At 40.1% G+C, this 16,334-nt stretch overlaps 1 protein-coding gene across 2 annotated transcripts; it reads right to left on the bottom strand.

The window, feature by feature from the left end:
- Positions 1 to 805: 805 nt before the first annotated feature.
- On the bottom strand, positions 806 to 14,807 carry taok1a (TAO kinase 1a). 2 transcript variants are annotated; one of them, XM_085243757.1, is made up of 21 exons: positions 14,334 to 14,807; positions 11,368 to 11,477; positions 10,663 to 10,911; positions 10,186 to 10,257; positions 9,980 to 10,081; positions 9,820 to 9,865; positions 9,621 to 9,717; positions 9,396 to 9,509; positions 8,848 to 8,939; positions 8,560 to 8,653; positions 8,364 to 8,445; positions 8,100 to 8,261; positions 7,782 to 7,982; positions 7,533 to 7,661; positions 7,008 to 7,244; positions 6,774 to 6,902; positions 6,440 to 6,643; positions 6,062 to 6,301; positions 5,472 to 5,684; positions 5,166 to 5,348; positions 806 to 4,714 (listed from the first exon to the last, which is right to left on the bottom strand). In XM_085243757.1, the coding sequence occupies exons 3-21, from the start codon at positions 10,792 to 10,794 to the stop codon at positions 4,178 to 4,180; spliced, it is 3,066 nt and encodes a 1,021-aa protein (XP_085099883.1). In that variant the 5' UTR covers positions 10,795 to 10,911; positions 11,368 to 11,477; positions 14,334 to 14,807; the 3' UTR covers positions 806 to 4,177. The 2 variants fall into 2 exon arrangements, with proteins under 2 accessions (XP_085099883.1, XP_085099882.1); XM_085243756.1 differs by lacking the exon at positions 11,368 to 11,477.
- Between the last annotated feature and the right edge of the window lie 1,527 nt (positions 14,808 to 16,334).

Raw genomic sequence — 16,334 nt, forward strand, 5'->3', positions numbered from 1 at the left:
TCAAGGTAAATTTCTAATCAACCAATCACACAGTAACTACTCAGACGTGTTAACTTGGTCAAGCTTGCCTAAAGGTCAAACTGAGGATCAGAACAAGAAAGGAAGGTGATTTTGAACACTGTGAGGTGGCAGACAGGCTGGTCTGTTTCAGAAATTGATGGTCTCCTGCCACACAACCATGTCTAGGGTTCACAAAGAACGGTCTAGGAAAGAGTTCATATTCAGTGAGGGACAAAATTTGGTACAAACAACATGACATTGTGTATCCATCCTGCCTTGTATCATATGTTGGTGCAGGTTGTGTAATGATGTCAGAAACGTTTTCTTGTCACACTTTGGAACAATGAGTATTATTGGTGACCATGTCCATCTCTTTATAGCAAGTGAATCCATTTTCTAATAGCTTCTGCTAGCAAGATAATGTTCCATATCAAAAATCTAGATCAATGACCATGACAAAGGGATTACTGTACTCATATGACCTCCAGCCAAACACGATCAGGGCACCTTTGCAATGTGACGGAACAGGAGACTTGCAATACGGATGTGTGTAGTCGACAAATCAGAGGCAACATTGTGATGCTATCAAGACCAAAATCTCTGAGGAATGTTTCCAGCACCTTGTTGAATCTTTGGTTCAATTAAGACAGTCAATAGGGTTCCAACCTGGGTACTTTTAAACAGTTTCTGTTCATGGACTCAGCCTTATTCATTTCCACTTAATCATGCCTTTTTTTTTTTAAATAAATGTGTTTAATGTGATCATTGAAGCAAAATACATTAAAAAAAATACACAACCACAAAGTAAGCCATACTAAAATTACTTTATTACAGCTGATTTCTGTTCAATATCCCTCTGCCCACACAATAGTAAATACAATACAAACAATATAGTAAATTTGATCCTATTTTTTTAAATTCTGCTCAATATTTGTACACAATTTAAATCCACTTTTTGTACTTTACCATATCTTATGTAGTATCTTCATAATCTCTCTGACATTCAATAACAAGTTCCACCATCTATACATTTTATTATAGGTTATAAGTTGTAGTGGTAATGTGGCAAACAATACTGACATCTTCAAAGAAATGCAATATCTTTTTCAGAATTTGCCTGTCACCCCATCATCTTTTCAAGCCTTTTTACTTTGGCCACTACACCAGAACCTTGTTGTTTTGTTTCATACATTACATGTGGTCAGCCCAATGATAGGTTACAACCATGGAGATGAAACAAATGCAGTGGTATCTGGGCTTGGCAACTAAGGTATGGCACAGTGTTGGACCATAAAAAGGATCGCTATTTTCTGTCGCTGATTCTCATTCAGTATCCTACATGCTTTCAGTCAGTAGGAGAAATATCTGAAAGTTAAAGTCAAACAAATAAAACAAAACAAAATCTAATCCAGGCTGGTGGAGAAGTCTTTCGACTGATAACAAAATCCAGGTTCCCTCACACAAAACTATGACACAAAAGTGAACAAAATGTGTCCGCATAAACAAAGTTGGCATCTATGTGAGGTCTGATCGACCTAACATTCAAACTCTTGGCCGTGGCCTATGAATATAGTAACAATCCAATAAAGATAAATACATTCTCATCTTCTTTACAACATGAATAACTCAAAAGAAAAAAAATGATGACTACAACCTGTTTTGTTACAGTAGCTGGAACTAATCAGTTGGCATAACAGAAAAAAAAAAGTTTCGGGTTCAAACCATATGTAACTTGATACAATGCATACTTTCTAGGCAGAATATATACATAATGAAAGTTAAAATCCCACCTAGAAAGAAAAATATCCCAGCATTTTTGTGTGTCCTCAAATATGATAGGAATAGAGCAACAAACAACATTCAGAAAGAGCCAGCCAGAAAGGGCGGCTCTGAATCAGAGTGGAATGGAGACAAATGGTCGAATGTGTGCAGCGACAGAGAACTAACTCCGCAGTGGTAATACTCAGAGATGGTGACTAAACGAGTGGTATTTAAAGATGATAGTAAAGGCAATTTGTCAGTGTACACAAACCAAGCGTAACATTGAGATATGTCCACACAACTTAACACCTAAACTCTGAGCGTGAAAGGTTTACACATGTCACTGTAGTCTGTCAGTTTTTAGAAATCATTTTCTTAAAATGTGGGTTTACATTTAAAATTCCTGTAATTAAAAAAAAAAAAAAAAACCAAAAAAAAAAAAACCCCATACACACGCATACACACACATAAATTCCAGCTTTGTGAGGAGGAGCAGTCACTTTTGCCAACTCCAGAGAATTATCTTTAAAGTGTTTTATATTCTCAGTGTCAAAATGCCAAGTCTCACTTGAATGGAGAGGCTGTTAAAAGGTAAAATGGGAACATACTTCTCCAGCGATAGTTCATTAACTACAAACTGAAGAGAGAGAAAGAATGCAGACATGAATATAATTCAGAGGAGGAAAGGAAGTGTTTTTGCCACATGTATTTCGCACTTGGCTTGTGTTTTTTTTTTTTTTTTTTTTTTTAAACTGTGCACTGACTAAGTTTTACATGCTACAACGTCAAAATGCAAGCATGTGCTCAATTCAGTCACCCAAGTTTTGGGGTTCAATGACTTGGTGTAACATTATTAACTTAGCACCTTTTAAATTATTAGTGTTGCTTACTTGGGCCCAGTGTTTTCATATTTAGTTGTGCCAAGCCTGCTGTTATGGTCATGACAATTAACTCTAACTTCCTGCCTGCCATAATAAACTCTCCAGTTTACTCGCTTCAGTTCATAGAAACTCTAGCCAAAACATACGCGCACACACACAAAAAAAAAGCACCATCCTCACATATTCTCTTCACTCTGAATTTAACATAAACACAACTGAGAGCAACAACAGCCATAGCTTCACTGACTGGCAATCTCCTTAGTTACAATTGTATTGGGTGTAGTTGTACTCTGTACTTGGGAAATTGCTCTAAAGAAAAAAAGAAAATGGATCACAGCACATCTAAGTCTGCCTCCTAAACTTAACAATATGCGTACCAATGATCACTCACCAGGTGTTTTGCGAAAAGAAGTCAACTATTAAATCTCACACACATTTAGTTGTATAAAGTGCTTTGAACAAGGCAGCAGTTTTAAAAGGCACTAATAAAAATAAACAGATGTCTATTAGGATTCTTTATGAAGGCCAATAAGTCACAATTCCTTCTGAGAACATGTACAGTGACATTCTCTGTAACGCAAGGGTTTCCCCCTCAAGTACCATGTGAAGGCATGAGAACTGGTTGCAGATATGCACCAGCAATGTTCTGTTTCTCGACATACATAGGACTTAAACTGTACTGAATATGAGAATCTGAGGAAAATGTCTGAAAACCTGCTAAAATAGGCTAAACAAAAGAAGCTAACACTGATAAGAAATGGAAGAAGGAAATTTAAACTATAAAGATCTGAGACTAATTTCAGTTATCATAGGTTAAAAAGGCACTGTAGGATAGTTGTAGCATGTGTGAAACAGTTAAGACTAGATTATTTGGCTCTGAATCTGTAATGTTTCGTTTTGGTAGAGGAAAGAAAACTAAGATAAGAGGAATCGAAGTCATCATGACGACCATTACAGCAGGCTGGCATCACAAGCATCTTCACTCACTCTGCTGCGTTCGTAACCACCATCAAACAATTGCCCAGTGTATTACTGAATACGAATGGGGAGAGTGAAGAAGGGAGGTCCTGAATAAAATCAGTTCTGTGATTGTTTGATACATTTAAAAAAAAAGGACAAAATTAACACATGTCAAAGGCTTTTAACAGTGTTTCATGTGCAAAATGAGAGCAATGGCTGTGAGTAGCACAAACTTATGTTTTTTTTGTTTCTTTATTTTATTCTTTTAAATCCTCCTTAGGAGAGAACTGTAACTAAACACAAATGAAAGTAACATATTGACACTCAAACTGCTTATGCAACATAAATTTTAAGGATCTGTATGTGTGCCGATAAACTGCCGTGAGGGCGGGCTGTGCTTTTTCCAGCCCTTTTGACCTGAGCAACATTTATTTCATCACACATCCACATCTGTACATGGGAGAAATGGTAAATGGTGGGGTAGTGTCTGAGAAAGACGGAGCAATAGAGCTCTGCCTTGATGTGTTTTTAGATTCCCCGCACTTGGATTCTTGATTCCATGGCTGATGAGGGATCTATGTGTAGGAGAGGTGGGACCCGTTAGATATTTGAGAGGTCACACTGGTGCTCCTGCTCATTCCCTGCTCACTGTGCCCTCCCGAGGGTGTCCTTCCCATCCCCTGGGGGCTGTTCTGAATACCACTAGTGCGTGCGCCCAGAACTCCAGCTGATGGGTGGCCCCATGGTGTCGAATCCCCTCCTCCCTGTATGCCCTGTCCCCAGCCATGTTGCATAGATGCCCCTCCTGGACTGGAGTGATATCGATGGTAACTGCCTTGGTGACTGAACCCTGCACCTGAGCTGCTGCTGCCCCAGTGTGCACCTTGAGAGCTTCCAGATGGGTGCTGCTGCTGATGTTGACACCAACTTACTTGAGCCCCGGGAAAGTTATTGCCCATGGCCTCTGGAGAGATGTTTGATAGCACCATGTTGCTAAAGCCTAGGCGCATACTCTCAGAGTCAAAAGCCTCAACTTCTCTGGCTTGGCGTTCCAGCACGCTCTGGATTCGCGCTGAGCATTCATTCTGCAAGGACTGCATTTCTTCCTCAATCTATAGCAGAAAAGGAGGGAAAAAAATGAAATTCATATTAAACTGTTCGCAATATTGTTATGGCTTACAAACATGGCAACTAAAGTAATGTTCAGGACTCTTAAAATCCCAGGACGCTCTCTACTATGCCATAGTTTCCCCCCCTTTTTTAACCTGCTTAAAGGTAAATAGTAAACATGTACACAGTGGACATTATTGCTTTCCCTTTCTCTCATTTTAATCATGTTGCAGCTCGTATGGCAGGACGAATTAACTCTTTATCATTATAACGATGAGAAGGCCACTGACCTCATGTAAATCCCATCAGCACTTCACCCACATTGCATGTAAAACAAACTGGATTAACTGAAGGTAGGAGCATTTTGCCCCTTTACATCCAAACTCTGAGACTCAATAGCTTAAGAAAATATAAATGTAAATCTTAACATGAACATAATTTATGGCGGAGAACCTTTGTTTCCAGCAGGGCCCTTCGGAGTGACACCCTCTGCTCCAGATCTTTCTTTTCACGCTCATGCTGGGCATCTGTCTGCATCTTGATCTTGCTCTGGTAGGCGTTGAGAAGCTCCAGCTCTTGCTGTAGCTGCATTCGTAGGGCTTGGTACTGAGCCTCCTGAGTCTCATCCAGACGAAGCTAAGACCAGCGAGAAGATCACATTCAGGGTCCAAGCAGTAAAACATATACTCAACTATTACTGATGTGGCCATATCCATTACAGGTAAGAGACTAACAGTCTTACAGTTTTACCAGACTCACCGCCTGAGTAGAAAGCATTTCATTGATAGAGTGGTCATACTGCTCGGCCAAAATGGCAAGTTTGCGGTGTTGCTCTTGCTTCAGCCGTTTAAGGACAGCTTTGTGCTCCGACTTTGGTGTCGTCTCCAGCAGATGGTTCCTCAGTGCTTTATACTGCCTAGTTTGGATCTTGCAAGTGTCCTGGAACTGCTTCTTGATCTGTAGCTCTTTGGACTAGATTGTAGAGAAAGGAGTAAATACTATATGCACTATACTTCCCAACTACTATCTACAGATAATAGCTAGCATGCTTAGAAGTGAGGAAGTACAACCAGAAAACAAAGCATTACATTAAAGTAATTCTGGGTTACGGTCTATTCAGTTTGTTGCTGTTTTTTTTCATTAAAACAGTAAAATATCAAGAGGTATAAAGCTGGGCACTCCTAATTCTGAGGCTGACATTTTATTCCTAAATCTGTGCATCTTTTTTTCCAGCTAGTCCTGACCCAAGCATGATGAAGTATAATTCAAATAGTGCCTAGACAAGAACTTTTACTAAAATCAGCGTCTGAATATTTAATATACACCCATGTTCAGAAACTTCTCCTGACCTTGAGACTTTTGGGTTGCTGGCGAACCTCCATAGCATGTTTGCGTCTAAGTTCTCTCTCCCTTCGCTTGTTGTACTCCTGCTGATTGGTAAGCTCCGTCTGGTGCTGTAGTCGGGTCAGCTCAGCCCTCGTCTTTTGGATGTTGTTTAGCTGGCGGAACTCCAACTCTTGCATGGACTCGTGGTGCCGGAGAAGCATAGCATGTTCCAAGTCTTTCTGGGTTTGACGCTTACTTAGCTCCTAATGATGTCCAAATGGAGATAAATAACATTTACAAGATAAGATTACTTCCAGAACAACAGACCATTTTTAGTTTGTGGATTACTTAATATTTGTAACATACTGTTCAACAGTATAGTGGTAGAGAAAGGTACAGACCTCTCGCAATAGATCCTTTTCGATTCTGTGGCGAGTAGTCAAAATCCTCCTTTTGAACCTGCGGCACTCTAGCTCCAGATACTGCCTCTGTCTGCGCTGTAAATTGGCCTCTTCTTCTGCTTGATAGTTTTGGAAGTTCTCCTTCTGTTTGGACAACCATTCCTGCTTTTCTTTCTTGGGAGTTGACTGGTTTTCATTCAATTCCTAAAGTAATAACAGACTGAAGGTCACTACCAGCACTTAATTTATACTGATTAATGTTTACTAACTGCTAGTTTAAAAAGAAAAAAGAAATCTGTATGTATTTCTGTGTCTGTAACACCAATCTGCCTGCCTCTTTAAGTTGCTCCTTGCGAAGTTTGTATTCCCGTTTCTGGTTTTCAAGAAAGCTGTTGAGCTCTTTTTTCTGTTGACTCTGGATGTGTTGCTGGAACTTCTTTTCATCATTGCTAAAGGTTTTTGCCTGATAAAGAAACAAATATAATCAGTTTTTTCTATGCACAATAACAGTGAGTGAATGATAACACTGACAACACACTTAATGAACACTTAGAAGCTGAAAGCATACATCTTTCTCCATTGACGCTTGGTGTTTCTTGATCAGTTTCTCCATCTCTTGGGCGAAGCTATTCCTCTGATTCTCCAGTTCCTTGTCCAGACGGAGTCTGTTCTCGTCCATTTCAGTCTTCAGCTTGTTTTCCAGAGCCATCAGCTGTTTTTGATGCTGTCGCCTCATGCGCTTGTAGCCTAATATCTGCTCTCTTAACTCAGAATCTTGCTCATGCTCCTTAATCTGGCGAGTGAGCTAGCAAACACAAGACAAAATACTTATCTTTAGACATGAAGTTTATAAGGCACACAAGTATTGTGAATAGATTTAATTGCAAGCTTGTTCAAAACACTTCTGATGATTACATGAAAAAATATATTGCTTGCCTTAAGGTAAACGCTTCTAATAATCACGAGGACACTGGGTGAAAATATTTTTGCCTTTTTACAATCACAGAAACACCCAGCAGGTATATGCATGGTTATCTGAGATATTAAACAGTTCGTTAGCAATGATGTACAAATGAAATGACAGCATCATTACCACTGAAGCTGTGCGTATTGTGGCAAAGTGTTCACGGTTTCTTCTTGGCCGTGGCGTGTGTGGAGGAGGGGACTGCTGCTCAGTTGGCTGGTTGTGAGTCTGTAAATCTTGGTTACACGTCTCTTCTCCCTAAAAGGTGCACAACAATACAGACATTGCAGGCTATTTAGAACCAATCTAAACAATACTCCAGTGAGAATAATACTAATAACACTTTACTCAATGAAAAGTGAAAGAAAGATGTCTTACTTGTTTGACATGTATGACAGAGCTGTTGGACATTACTGTGTGGTCCCCTTCGATGTCTGCCTCACTTTTGTCATCGCCTGCATCTGTTAAACTATTAACAGAGCTGCTCTGCGAACTGGCACTGATTGACATACTGGGGATGGATTGGTTGCTCCCTACACTGTTCACTGTACCGGTCCTACTCACACTTGGTTCTGGCTCCTAAAAGTAAAAGAAAGTAGAAAGTAACAAGATTACAACACATCTTGTGTCAGAGGACACAATACTATGAAAGGCAGAGAGGCAAGCAAGGAGGGGTTAACACAATTTCAAACAGACCTCCTCTTCATCTTGTGTTGTTGGGCCATTGTGGACTTCCTGAAACAAGATCTTCTTCATCTTGCGATACTGCAGATTGTCTAGCTCCCGTACTGCATCCTTTGTCCGGCTTATCAAGTCTATTAAAACCGATTCAGGTCGCTCACGCTGGACAAATGCATGCTGGACGAGCAACAGAAAAGCCATTTTGCGTTAAATTCATGAATTTGTCTATAAGGATTCATCACAATAACAAATCGGTCACAATCATTTTTGGTTGATTACCTTTAGAAGCTCCTCAGAGTTTGGCCTATCCTGGGGTAATTTCTGAAGGCAAGAATCTACAAAGTTTCGGAAATAATCCGTCCTACAGTTGGGAGATCATATATGAACAAAGTTTAGAATGTAGAAGAACAACATAAATAATAAATAGACATTATTCAATTTGAAAAACAAAATATGGATCCAATTCTAAACTCACCATTCACTCGACTGCAGTGTGGGGCTGTCATTCTGTGCTATATGGTATAAGGCACTCATTGCATTCATGTTAAAGAGTGGCGGCTTCCTCTCAGCTATGAACCAAGAAACAGGTTACATTAAGAAATGCATACAAGGAAAGTGAGGATGAAAGAAGAAAAAGCCACATCAGTAATTGAATGAACCTAATGGTGTGAGAAACACTGCTGCTGACTGTGAGCAGTTAACTGAAGTATAAAAGCAGATGTGTGAATTCTAACAATGCAACAGCAAAGGAGCTAGGACATACCTAATTCAATGCAGGTTATACCCATAGACCAAATATCCACCTTTCCATCATATTCACCTTCATCCATGGCTAAAATTACTTCTGGGGCCATCCTGAAAAAAATAACAAAAAACAAAGAAGGCATCACATTCACAATGCTAACTTCATATTCCAGTGGAAGGCAGGGATGTGAAGCTGCAAATGGGCACCTGACAGCTGTCGCTACGTGACGGATCTGAATCTCAACAAGTAAAAATTGAGTTGGCCTCAACTCTGTTCAGGCAATGCACTTTATCCATGACGCTGTGAAAATGTCGCTGGCCATGATTGGTCACTGGTAACTTGGCTGCTCGCAGTGTGAAAGTAGCAATAACATTAGTCTGGCAGCATTTCTTTCCATATTTAGTGAAAAGAATGGGGATTTAGAAGGTTTTTTCACATATAGATGTTAATTATGTTTAATATGTGACAATGTTCTTGTAAACAGATTGCCCATCTGTTAAGAAGGAGACAGGGTATATACAGACATATATAGATAAATTATTATAGTAAGATGTTTTGAATTTTACCAATATGGAGTCCCAACGAAGGAGTTCGCAGGACAGGCGATGGAAGCAGAGCCAAAATCTGCTAGTTTTACCTGCCCTGGCTCTGTCAGCAAGATGTTTCCTGCCTTGATATCTCTGTCAAACACATGAGAGGAAATGGTTATAGCAAGACGTAGAAGACACAGTGCATGAGGGCTAAAGCAATCTGTGCACAGCATGCTCCTAAAAAAAACTTGAAACACTCACCGGTGAATCATAGTTTGGGAGTGAAGATAAGCCAAACCTTGAAGAGCACCATGTGTAATTGCAGCTATTTCAACTTCCTGCAGAGGTTTCTTGTGAACTGAAGAAGATGTATAATAAGTGATGTAAATCAAGAAAAAAGGTGATGGGGATAAAAATGGCAAATACAGGAATGTAATTTCTTCCAAGGTTTTCCACTCACCTTCTAACAAATCGGAAGCAGAGCCAAGGCAATACTCCATTACCAGCTGTAAGGAAATCAGAAGTGCTTTGTGTGAATTTATATTTGGCCCTTAAATAATTAATAAATATTAGTCTTACATCAAGATCATCATCATTAACACAATGTTGTAGAACCTCACCCATGCAGTGTGCTCTCGTAGGTAGCATCCTTTGTACTCTATGGTGTTTGGGTGTTGTATTCGTTGCAGGAATTTCACTTCTTTGATTATGTCTTGCCATTTCTGGGACAACAGTAAAACAACAAAAGGACTGTTACAGCAAGAACAAGTTTATTCAGGAATAAACAGTTTATTAACCTAATATAGAACATTTGAGGTCATCATACCTCACTGGATTGCTTCCCACTATATGACATCTTCTTGATGGCCACCACATCATTTGTCTGCACGTCCCGTGCCTGAATAAAAAACACATTACATAAAACTGATTGTCAAGATTTTTGTGATTTAAGCTACGGCGAGATAAATAAGGCAATAAAGGTCCTACTTCCATATAGCTTAATTAACTTTGCATTATGAAACTGTAAAGATTAAATTATATCTATGTGCTTTGAATCAACATTAAAAAGCCCCATTGTGATATCATGATACCTGAGCTAATCGGTATTAAGTCACATGCACAACAGCTACAAGCAGACATGTTGGGGCAACATGGGAACAACATTATGGTAATCAGTTCTCTCTAAGCTGACTAACATAAGCAAAGTTTAGGCGTAATATCTGTATTAAAACCTTCTAAATCCATTACACGCATCTAATTGATTTGTGGGTATGTCTGTATGCATGTGTTGTTAAATACTCACAAAATATACAGCACCAAAGCTGCCATGTCCAATTTCATGAAGATCCGTAAAGAGCTTTTCTGGGTCCTCCTTGAAGAAGAGTTCAGCAATTTCGGGGTCTTTGAGGTTCCCCGCCCGACTGTTATTGGGCATAATTAGGGGTTGGGGGCAATGCCGCTGCCGCCAGGAACTATCTGGGTCTGCGACAGCGACGTGAAAGCCCCCACTGATGACTCATCTGCAGGACAGTGGTTTCATATGTGTTCAGAACTGAAAGTACAAGAAAAAAAAACAAGAGTAAACACACTAGCAGAGATGTACACATGCATTGCTATTCTAAATTAGAAAGCTACAGCAACACTGTATGGACTGTGAAGCACAGCACACTACAAGAAAAGGAAAGCTGGATGTTATGAAGTAAGATTCACTTAAATGCTGAATTACTAATAATACTTCTTAACACTGATTATATCATATTAGAAGGCTATATAAGTGAGAAAGCTCTTAGTTGTTCGGATGAGCAACAGACATGCCTAATAATGTGGGCATGAGAAGGCTAAACAAAGCATGAACTTAACCATGATGTCAGAAATCCTGAGGTAGCAAGAGATAAGTCTCCTGTTTCCATAGTAACCACAGCAATGAAATCAGGCCAACAAAACTGGCCTCACACCTTCAGTGACTGGTGTGTACACAAAAAGATGTGAGGAGGATACAAAGACGTGCCTGAGAGCTGCCCATCTCCAGCCTGAACGTGGAAGAGAAATTGAGCACCTTCACAGTGTTAATGACTGAAGGAAAACTCAGTATTCCAGTGACGGGATGACTGGTTAAACCTGCAGGTACATGGAAAACATTCTCAAACGCAGCAAACAGCGTACATGCATCTTCCTAAAAGTGATCAAAGGGTTTGTTCAGCAAAAAAAAAAAAGTTTATTCAAAGGTTATATTTATTAGTTTATTAAAAGTATTGTTTGAAACCACTTATTCAAAGTGGTGTCATACCACAGTAACGGCTTAGTTTTCCTTTGCCCTGACTTTGGAATATCCACAACAGAAACACTCATTAGAATTAAAATAAATTACTTGTTTGTGATTCACACCATGTGGGAAAATGACATCTGAAAAGCAGCGTGCCTTTTCATAAGTGGTGTCTTACTGGAAGCAGTCAAGTGTGCCGCCTTCTCGTGAATGTAAACAAATTAAACAAACAAACAAATAAATAGATCAAAATAACCAAAAAATAATCACAGTAGCGTGTGTGGATTAACATAATATATCAAAAGCTCAATATAATTTCACTGGGGTTATGGGGGTTAACATGGTTAGCTCTTCATTGTCAGCAAAGCCAATACCAAAATTATGAAAAAAAACCCCAACAACAGTCATTTTGTTAGTTCGTTTTTTTCAGTACATCACAATAACTGCTCCATCGTGTAGTAACACATTCACCTTATACGCAATAGATACCCGGTTTGAGACTGAGTGGAGACACTAAACTTAGTTTAAGGAGTCACAAGCTAGTATAAGCCTAGTGCCAAGCAAAGATAAATGGAGAGGTTGTGTCAGGAAGGGAATGTAGTGTAAAATCTGTGCCAAAACAAACATACCGATCCATCTGCTGTGGCGACCCTTAGGAAATAATGGAGCAGCCAAAAGTCACTGGCAGAGTATGTATTGACTCTTCTGGAAGTGATGGGGGCAAAAACGCCTACAAGTGTTCCAGTCTATCTTTACATGATGAAGGAGGAGGAGGAGGATGCCCATGAGCCCAGGAAAAACTACACATGGAAGATGGCTACGACTATAGCGGCCACTATAGCGCAGGCTCTACTCATTGATATAAAAGGCAGTATGAGTAGCGTGTGGAACTACTTTGTGTTATTATCCTGAAATACACTAACCTTTTCTTTTTGGAGACACCTGGCACTGCCATTGTGAAATCACTCATGCACCTAAATGTTTGCAGTGGCTAACTATCAATAAAATGTTAACATTTTAAATGTTTTAAACCACCATGACAGTGATTTAAAATGACTTTTGTGCGATTAAAGGTATTTTATGTCCAAGTACATCAAATTGGGTATTGAGACTCGTGCAATTCTACTGATATTGATATCAACTACTAAATTTCAGGTTATCATGATGTCTCTGCCTTTTAAAAATACAGAAATTAATAAAAGATTATTACTAAGCCCGCAACACCACGCTCAATACGTTAATTTCCATTATTACTTTGAAACAGCTTCACTAATACTAATGTAGACTGTAAAAGATCACCGAGAAAAGTTTACTGAGTCCATTCGGCTCAGATGATCAGTTGCAAACAGATGCAAGGCTGACGCTAGAGTCACAAGACTTCTTTCCCAGCCTGGGAGAAACAGCCCCCAGTTCCAAGCAGACATCTTTTGTCTCACAACAACACTGAACAACTCACTATACTACACAGTTGTAGCCACAGCTCTGAAATAAAGCCCCATTACCATGTGGGACTGTGGCTCTTTATTGCCATTGTTCTTCACTACATTGTTTCTCATGAATGAGCTTTGTTGTCATATCTCATGATAGCATTTTCAACTTGTGAACATGTGAGCACAAAAGAGAATGATGATAACTGATACTTTCATTAAACAAAAGAAGAAAACAACAAACACAAACAACAAGATCAACAACAATATAAATACCCTGGTGTTCCAACTTGCACAAATGCATGCACAAGAATGCAGCAGGACAGGACAACAGAACTGGAGGGCTGGAATTCTCAATGTATGCCCTCACTGCGCTGCATTTCTCAGCATTTCCTGTTCGTGCAGCTATAGGGAGGTAGGAATGGGCCTTGCTGAGCATTTTCACTAGTGATTATCTGTCTATCTTGGTATTGCAGCAATGGCACGCCTTCTTAAGTGCGCCGCAATTTAATAAAGTAAAACATTTTTTCTTTCCATGTCCTAGAAGTAACTTAAAAAAAATACAGGTAGTTTTCATTACTTTGAAGAATCCATTAAACAAATGTAAGCGTAATGGAGGTCATTTAAGACACCTCCGTTTGGCACGCCAATCTATGGCACAACATAGCACAGGGTTTACGTCTGTTTCACCCAAAAACAAACAGAAACGGCACTGTAACATTGTAGCCAGTGTATCTTTATGCCTTCAAGTATATTAAGTTAGTTGGTAACTAGGCACCAGTTACCCAAGAGGAATGAGGGCGATAGATCTGAAAACCTTTAAAATATCCAACGTTTGCCCAAACTAAGATTGGTGAGGCAAACAGCAGCGCAGCATTACCTGCTGCGTTTTTACCTGTCTCCTCCTCCTAGAGTTTCAAAACAACCGGAATTTCACAGATTATTTGGTTGGGATTCATTAAAAGTTAACACTTTCCCACAGCGGTTTTAAGCGTCGTGTTAAAAAAAAATCACATCAAAAAGACGGAAATATAAAAAGACAGCAGCTTGGGAGTGTGATGTCATCTACACACACCAAACTTAACGTTAGCCAAGTTACGTGTCATATGGCGAAACAGCCCAAGCATAATTGGCGTCGTGTTTACGACGTGAACAGCTGAACATAAACATGGATAATGTGGAATTAAGCGACCTGTAAGAACTCGCTTATCAGAAAAAGCTAAATTAGCTGGCTAACGTTTGTTATGTTTGCTAAGTTAGCTTAGCCAGTTAGCTGAAACTCACCCTCTTTTGACAGGCCAGGCTTCAGCGCTGTGGAGAATGTCGCTAATTCAAAACAGTTTGGGATTTGAAAAGTATCCCCTCAGTTTCATCGCCAGTGAGGCGACTTCGTGCGCCAAATCCTTGTGGTTCTTCACGCTGTCAGTCGATTATAACGCGCACATTTGTGAATTGTTACAGGTTAAAATCCCCACCCTTCAAGTAACTGGGGTGCCAGAGATCCCACTCCCAGACAGGTCCAAAGATGGCTGCCGAGCGATCCGCTGCCGCCTCCCTTCGTGGAAATGCGTCGGGGGAAATGTGAGGGAAGTTCAAACACCTCCAGAACCGCATTAAACAAGCCGCGATAATGTCCGCCTTATCGTTGGGGGAAAAAAACCTCGGGATTTAACCTCTCACACTGGCAGACTAACCGCAGCCGTTTAGACGTGTGTATGTGCCAGGCTGTCTGTGCTCCTCAGTGCAAACAGCAGTTCCGCCCTGCCTGTTGAATTTGCTGTAAACTCTCCCTGACCCATGTACATCCAGAGGCGGAGACACTGGAACATCATTAAAGAACACTGGACCTGCGATCACGTTCATATTTTTATCGAAGTTACTTTTAATAATTTCACTTTTGACATTTCTGGCATAAGATGTGAGTAGGGGGGGGGGGGACTTTATAAATGTAATATGTATTTTAAATGAAAGGACTTGGTTATCGATGATGAGGAAATACAAGAACATTATAGAACTGAGACAGACTGTTAGAGAGCCCAAAGGTGGATAGTAGCTGTATTTCACAGTAGTACTGTATATTCATGAGGCAGTAAAACATCTTTGGCTTATTACACATTTGCCTAACAAGGGAACGCTGTTTCGATTCCGTGAGGAGACACAACTCTCTTGGGAGTTGCGTCAGGAAGGGCATCCGGCGTTAAACTCCGGCAACTCAAATATGCAAAGCAGCTACCCGCTGTGGCGACCCCTTGTGAGTAAGGGAAGCATTGTATGCAGTTTACTGTATATTAAATTTATCTATTTGTTCATCCATTCAGAAGTGGAATACTTCTTTCCTAATAGGGGCACCATTGTTAACTGTCTGTAAGCAACAACTCATTGCTCCACATCACCTTTTGTTGCTTTTGTTTTGTTTTCTTAAATAATAAGAACATGAAAACTAACAGAAAAATACAATAAATGAATGGATACACAAAGCCACCCAGGGGGAATGTTAACACAGACATGTAAGATAGGTTGTAGCAGTTTATCTATCACAAACGCAAGTTAACAGAAAACAAGTGATCTCAAGGTAATTTCGGTAGATTGTACAATGCAACAGAGGGTCTGTATCTAACAGCAATCACATAATCACACTGTGGCCATGAGCAGCCACATGACTACAGTGGGGAGGAAAAACTCCCTTTTAACAGGAAGAGACATTTGGCAGAACCAAGCTCAAGGAGGAGCAGCCACATGCTACAACTGGAGTTAATGACATGCATTTGACATGTAAATGTATTGGGTGTGACAAGAAGGAAATAGAGAAGGAATGCTCATTGTATCATAGGAAATCCCCTGCAAGCCTGAGGCTATAGCACAATAGCTAAGGGACATGATCCAGCCCAGCTTTCTTAAAAAGGAAAGATTCATATGCTCATTTCTAATCCTTGCCACTCCATCCTGCTCACTCTCGTTAAAAATCTTAATATCTTCAGCTCTGCCACTTCCAGCTTGGCCTCCTGTCTTTTTGTTAGTCCCACTCTCTCCAGACCATACATCATAGCAGATCTCAATACCATCTTGTAAACTTTCCCTCTTTTGCTGCCATCCTTCTGTCACAAATCACCCCTGACACTGCCTGCACTCACTTTTTCACCACTCTTTGTGGACCATCTGTTGCTTTTGGTGGTTGATCCCAGATAATTAAATTTATCCACCTTCATAACATCTATTTCTTGCACTTTCACTGTTACACCCGTCTCCCCCTCATTCCTCATTCCACATGTACTCTGTCTTGCTTCT

Source organism: Mchenga conophoros, linkage group LG14 (genome assembly GCF_057382185.1).
Source record: "Mchenga conophoros isolate Kocher_MC1m ecotype Shallow Benthic linkage group LG14, M_conophoros_male_GT1.1, whole genome shotgun sequence".
NCBI lineage: Eukaryota > Metazoa > Chordata > Actinopteri > Cichliformes > Cichlidae > Mchenga > Mchenga conophoros.

Coding starts and splice junctions, on each gene's coding strand:
- taok1a (XM_085243756.1), bottom strand. CDS start 10,794: ATGCCCAATAACAGTCGGGCGGGGAACCTCAAAGACCCCGAAATTGCT. Junction 8,446..8,559: donor ACACTGCAGTCGAGTGAATG/GTGAGTTTAGAA, acceptor TCCCAACTGTAG/GACGGATTATTTCCGAAACT. Junction 7,983..8,099: donor CAACACAAGATGAAGAGGAG/GTCTGTTTGAAA, acceptor TTTTACTTTTAG/GAGCCAGAACCAAGTGTGAG.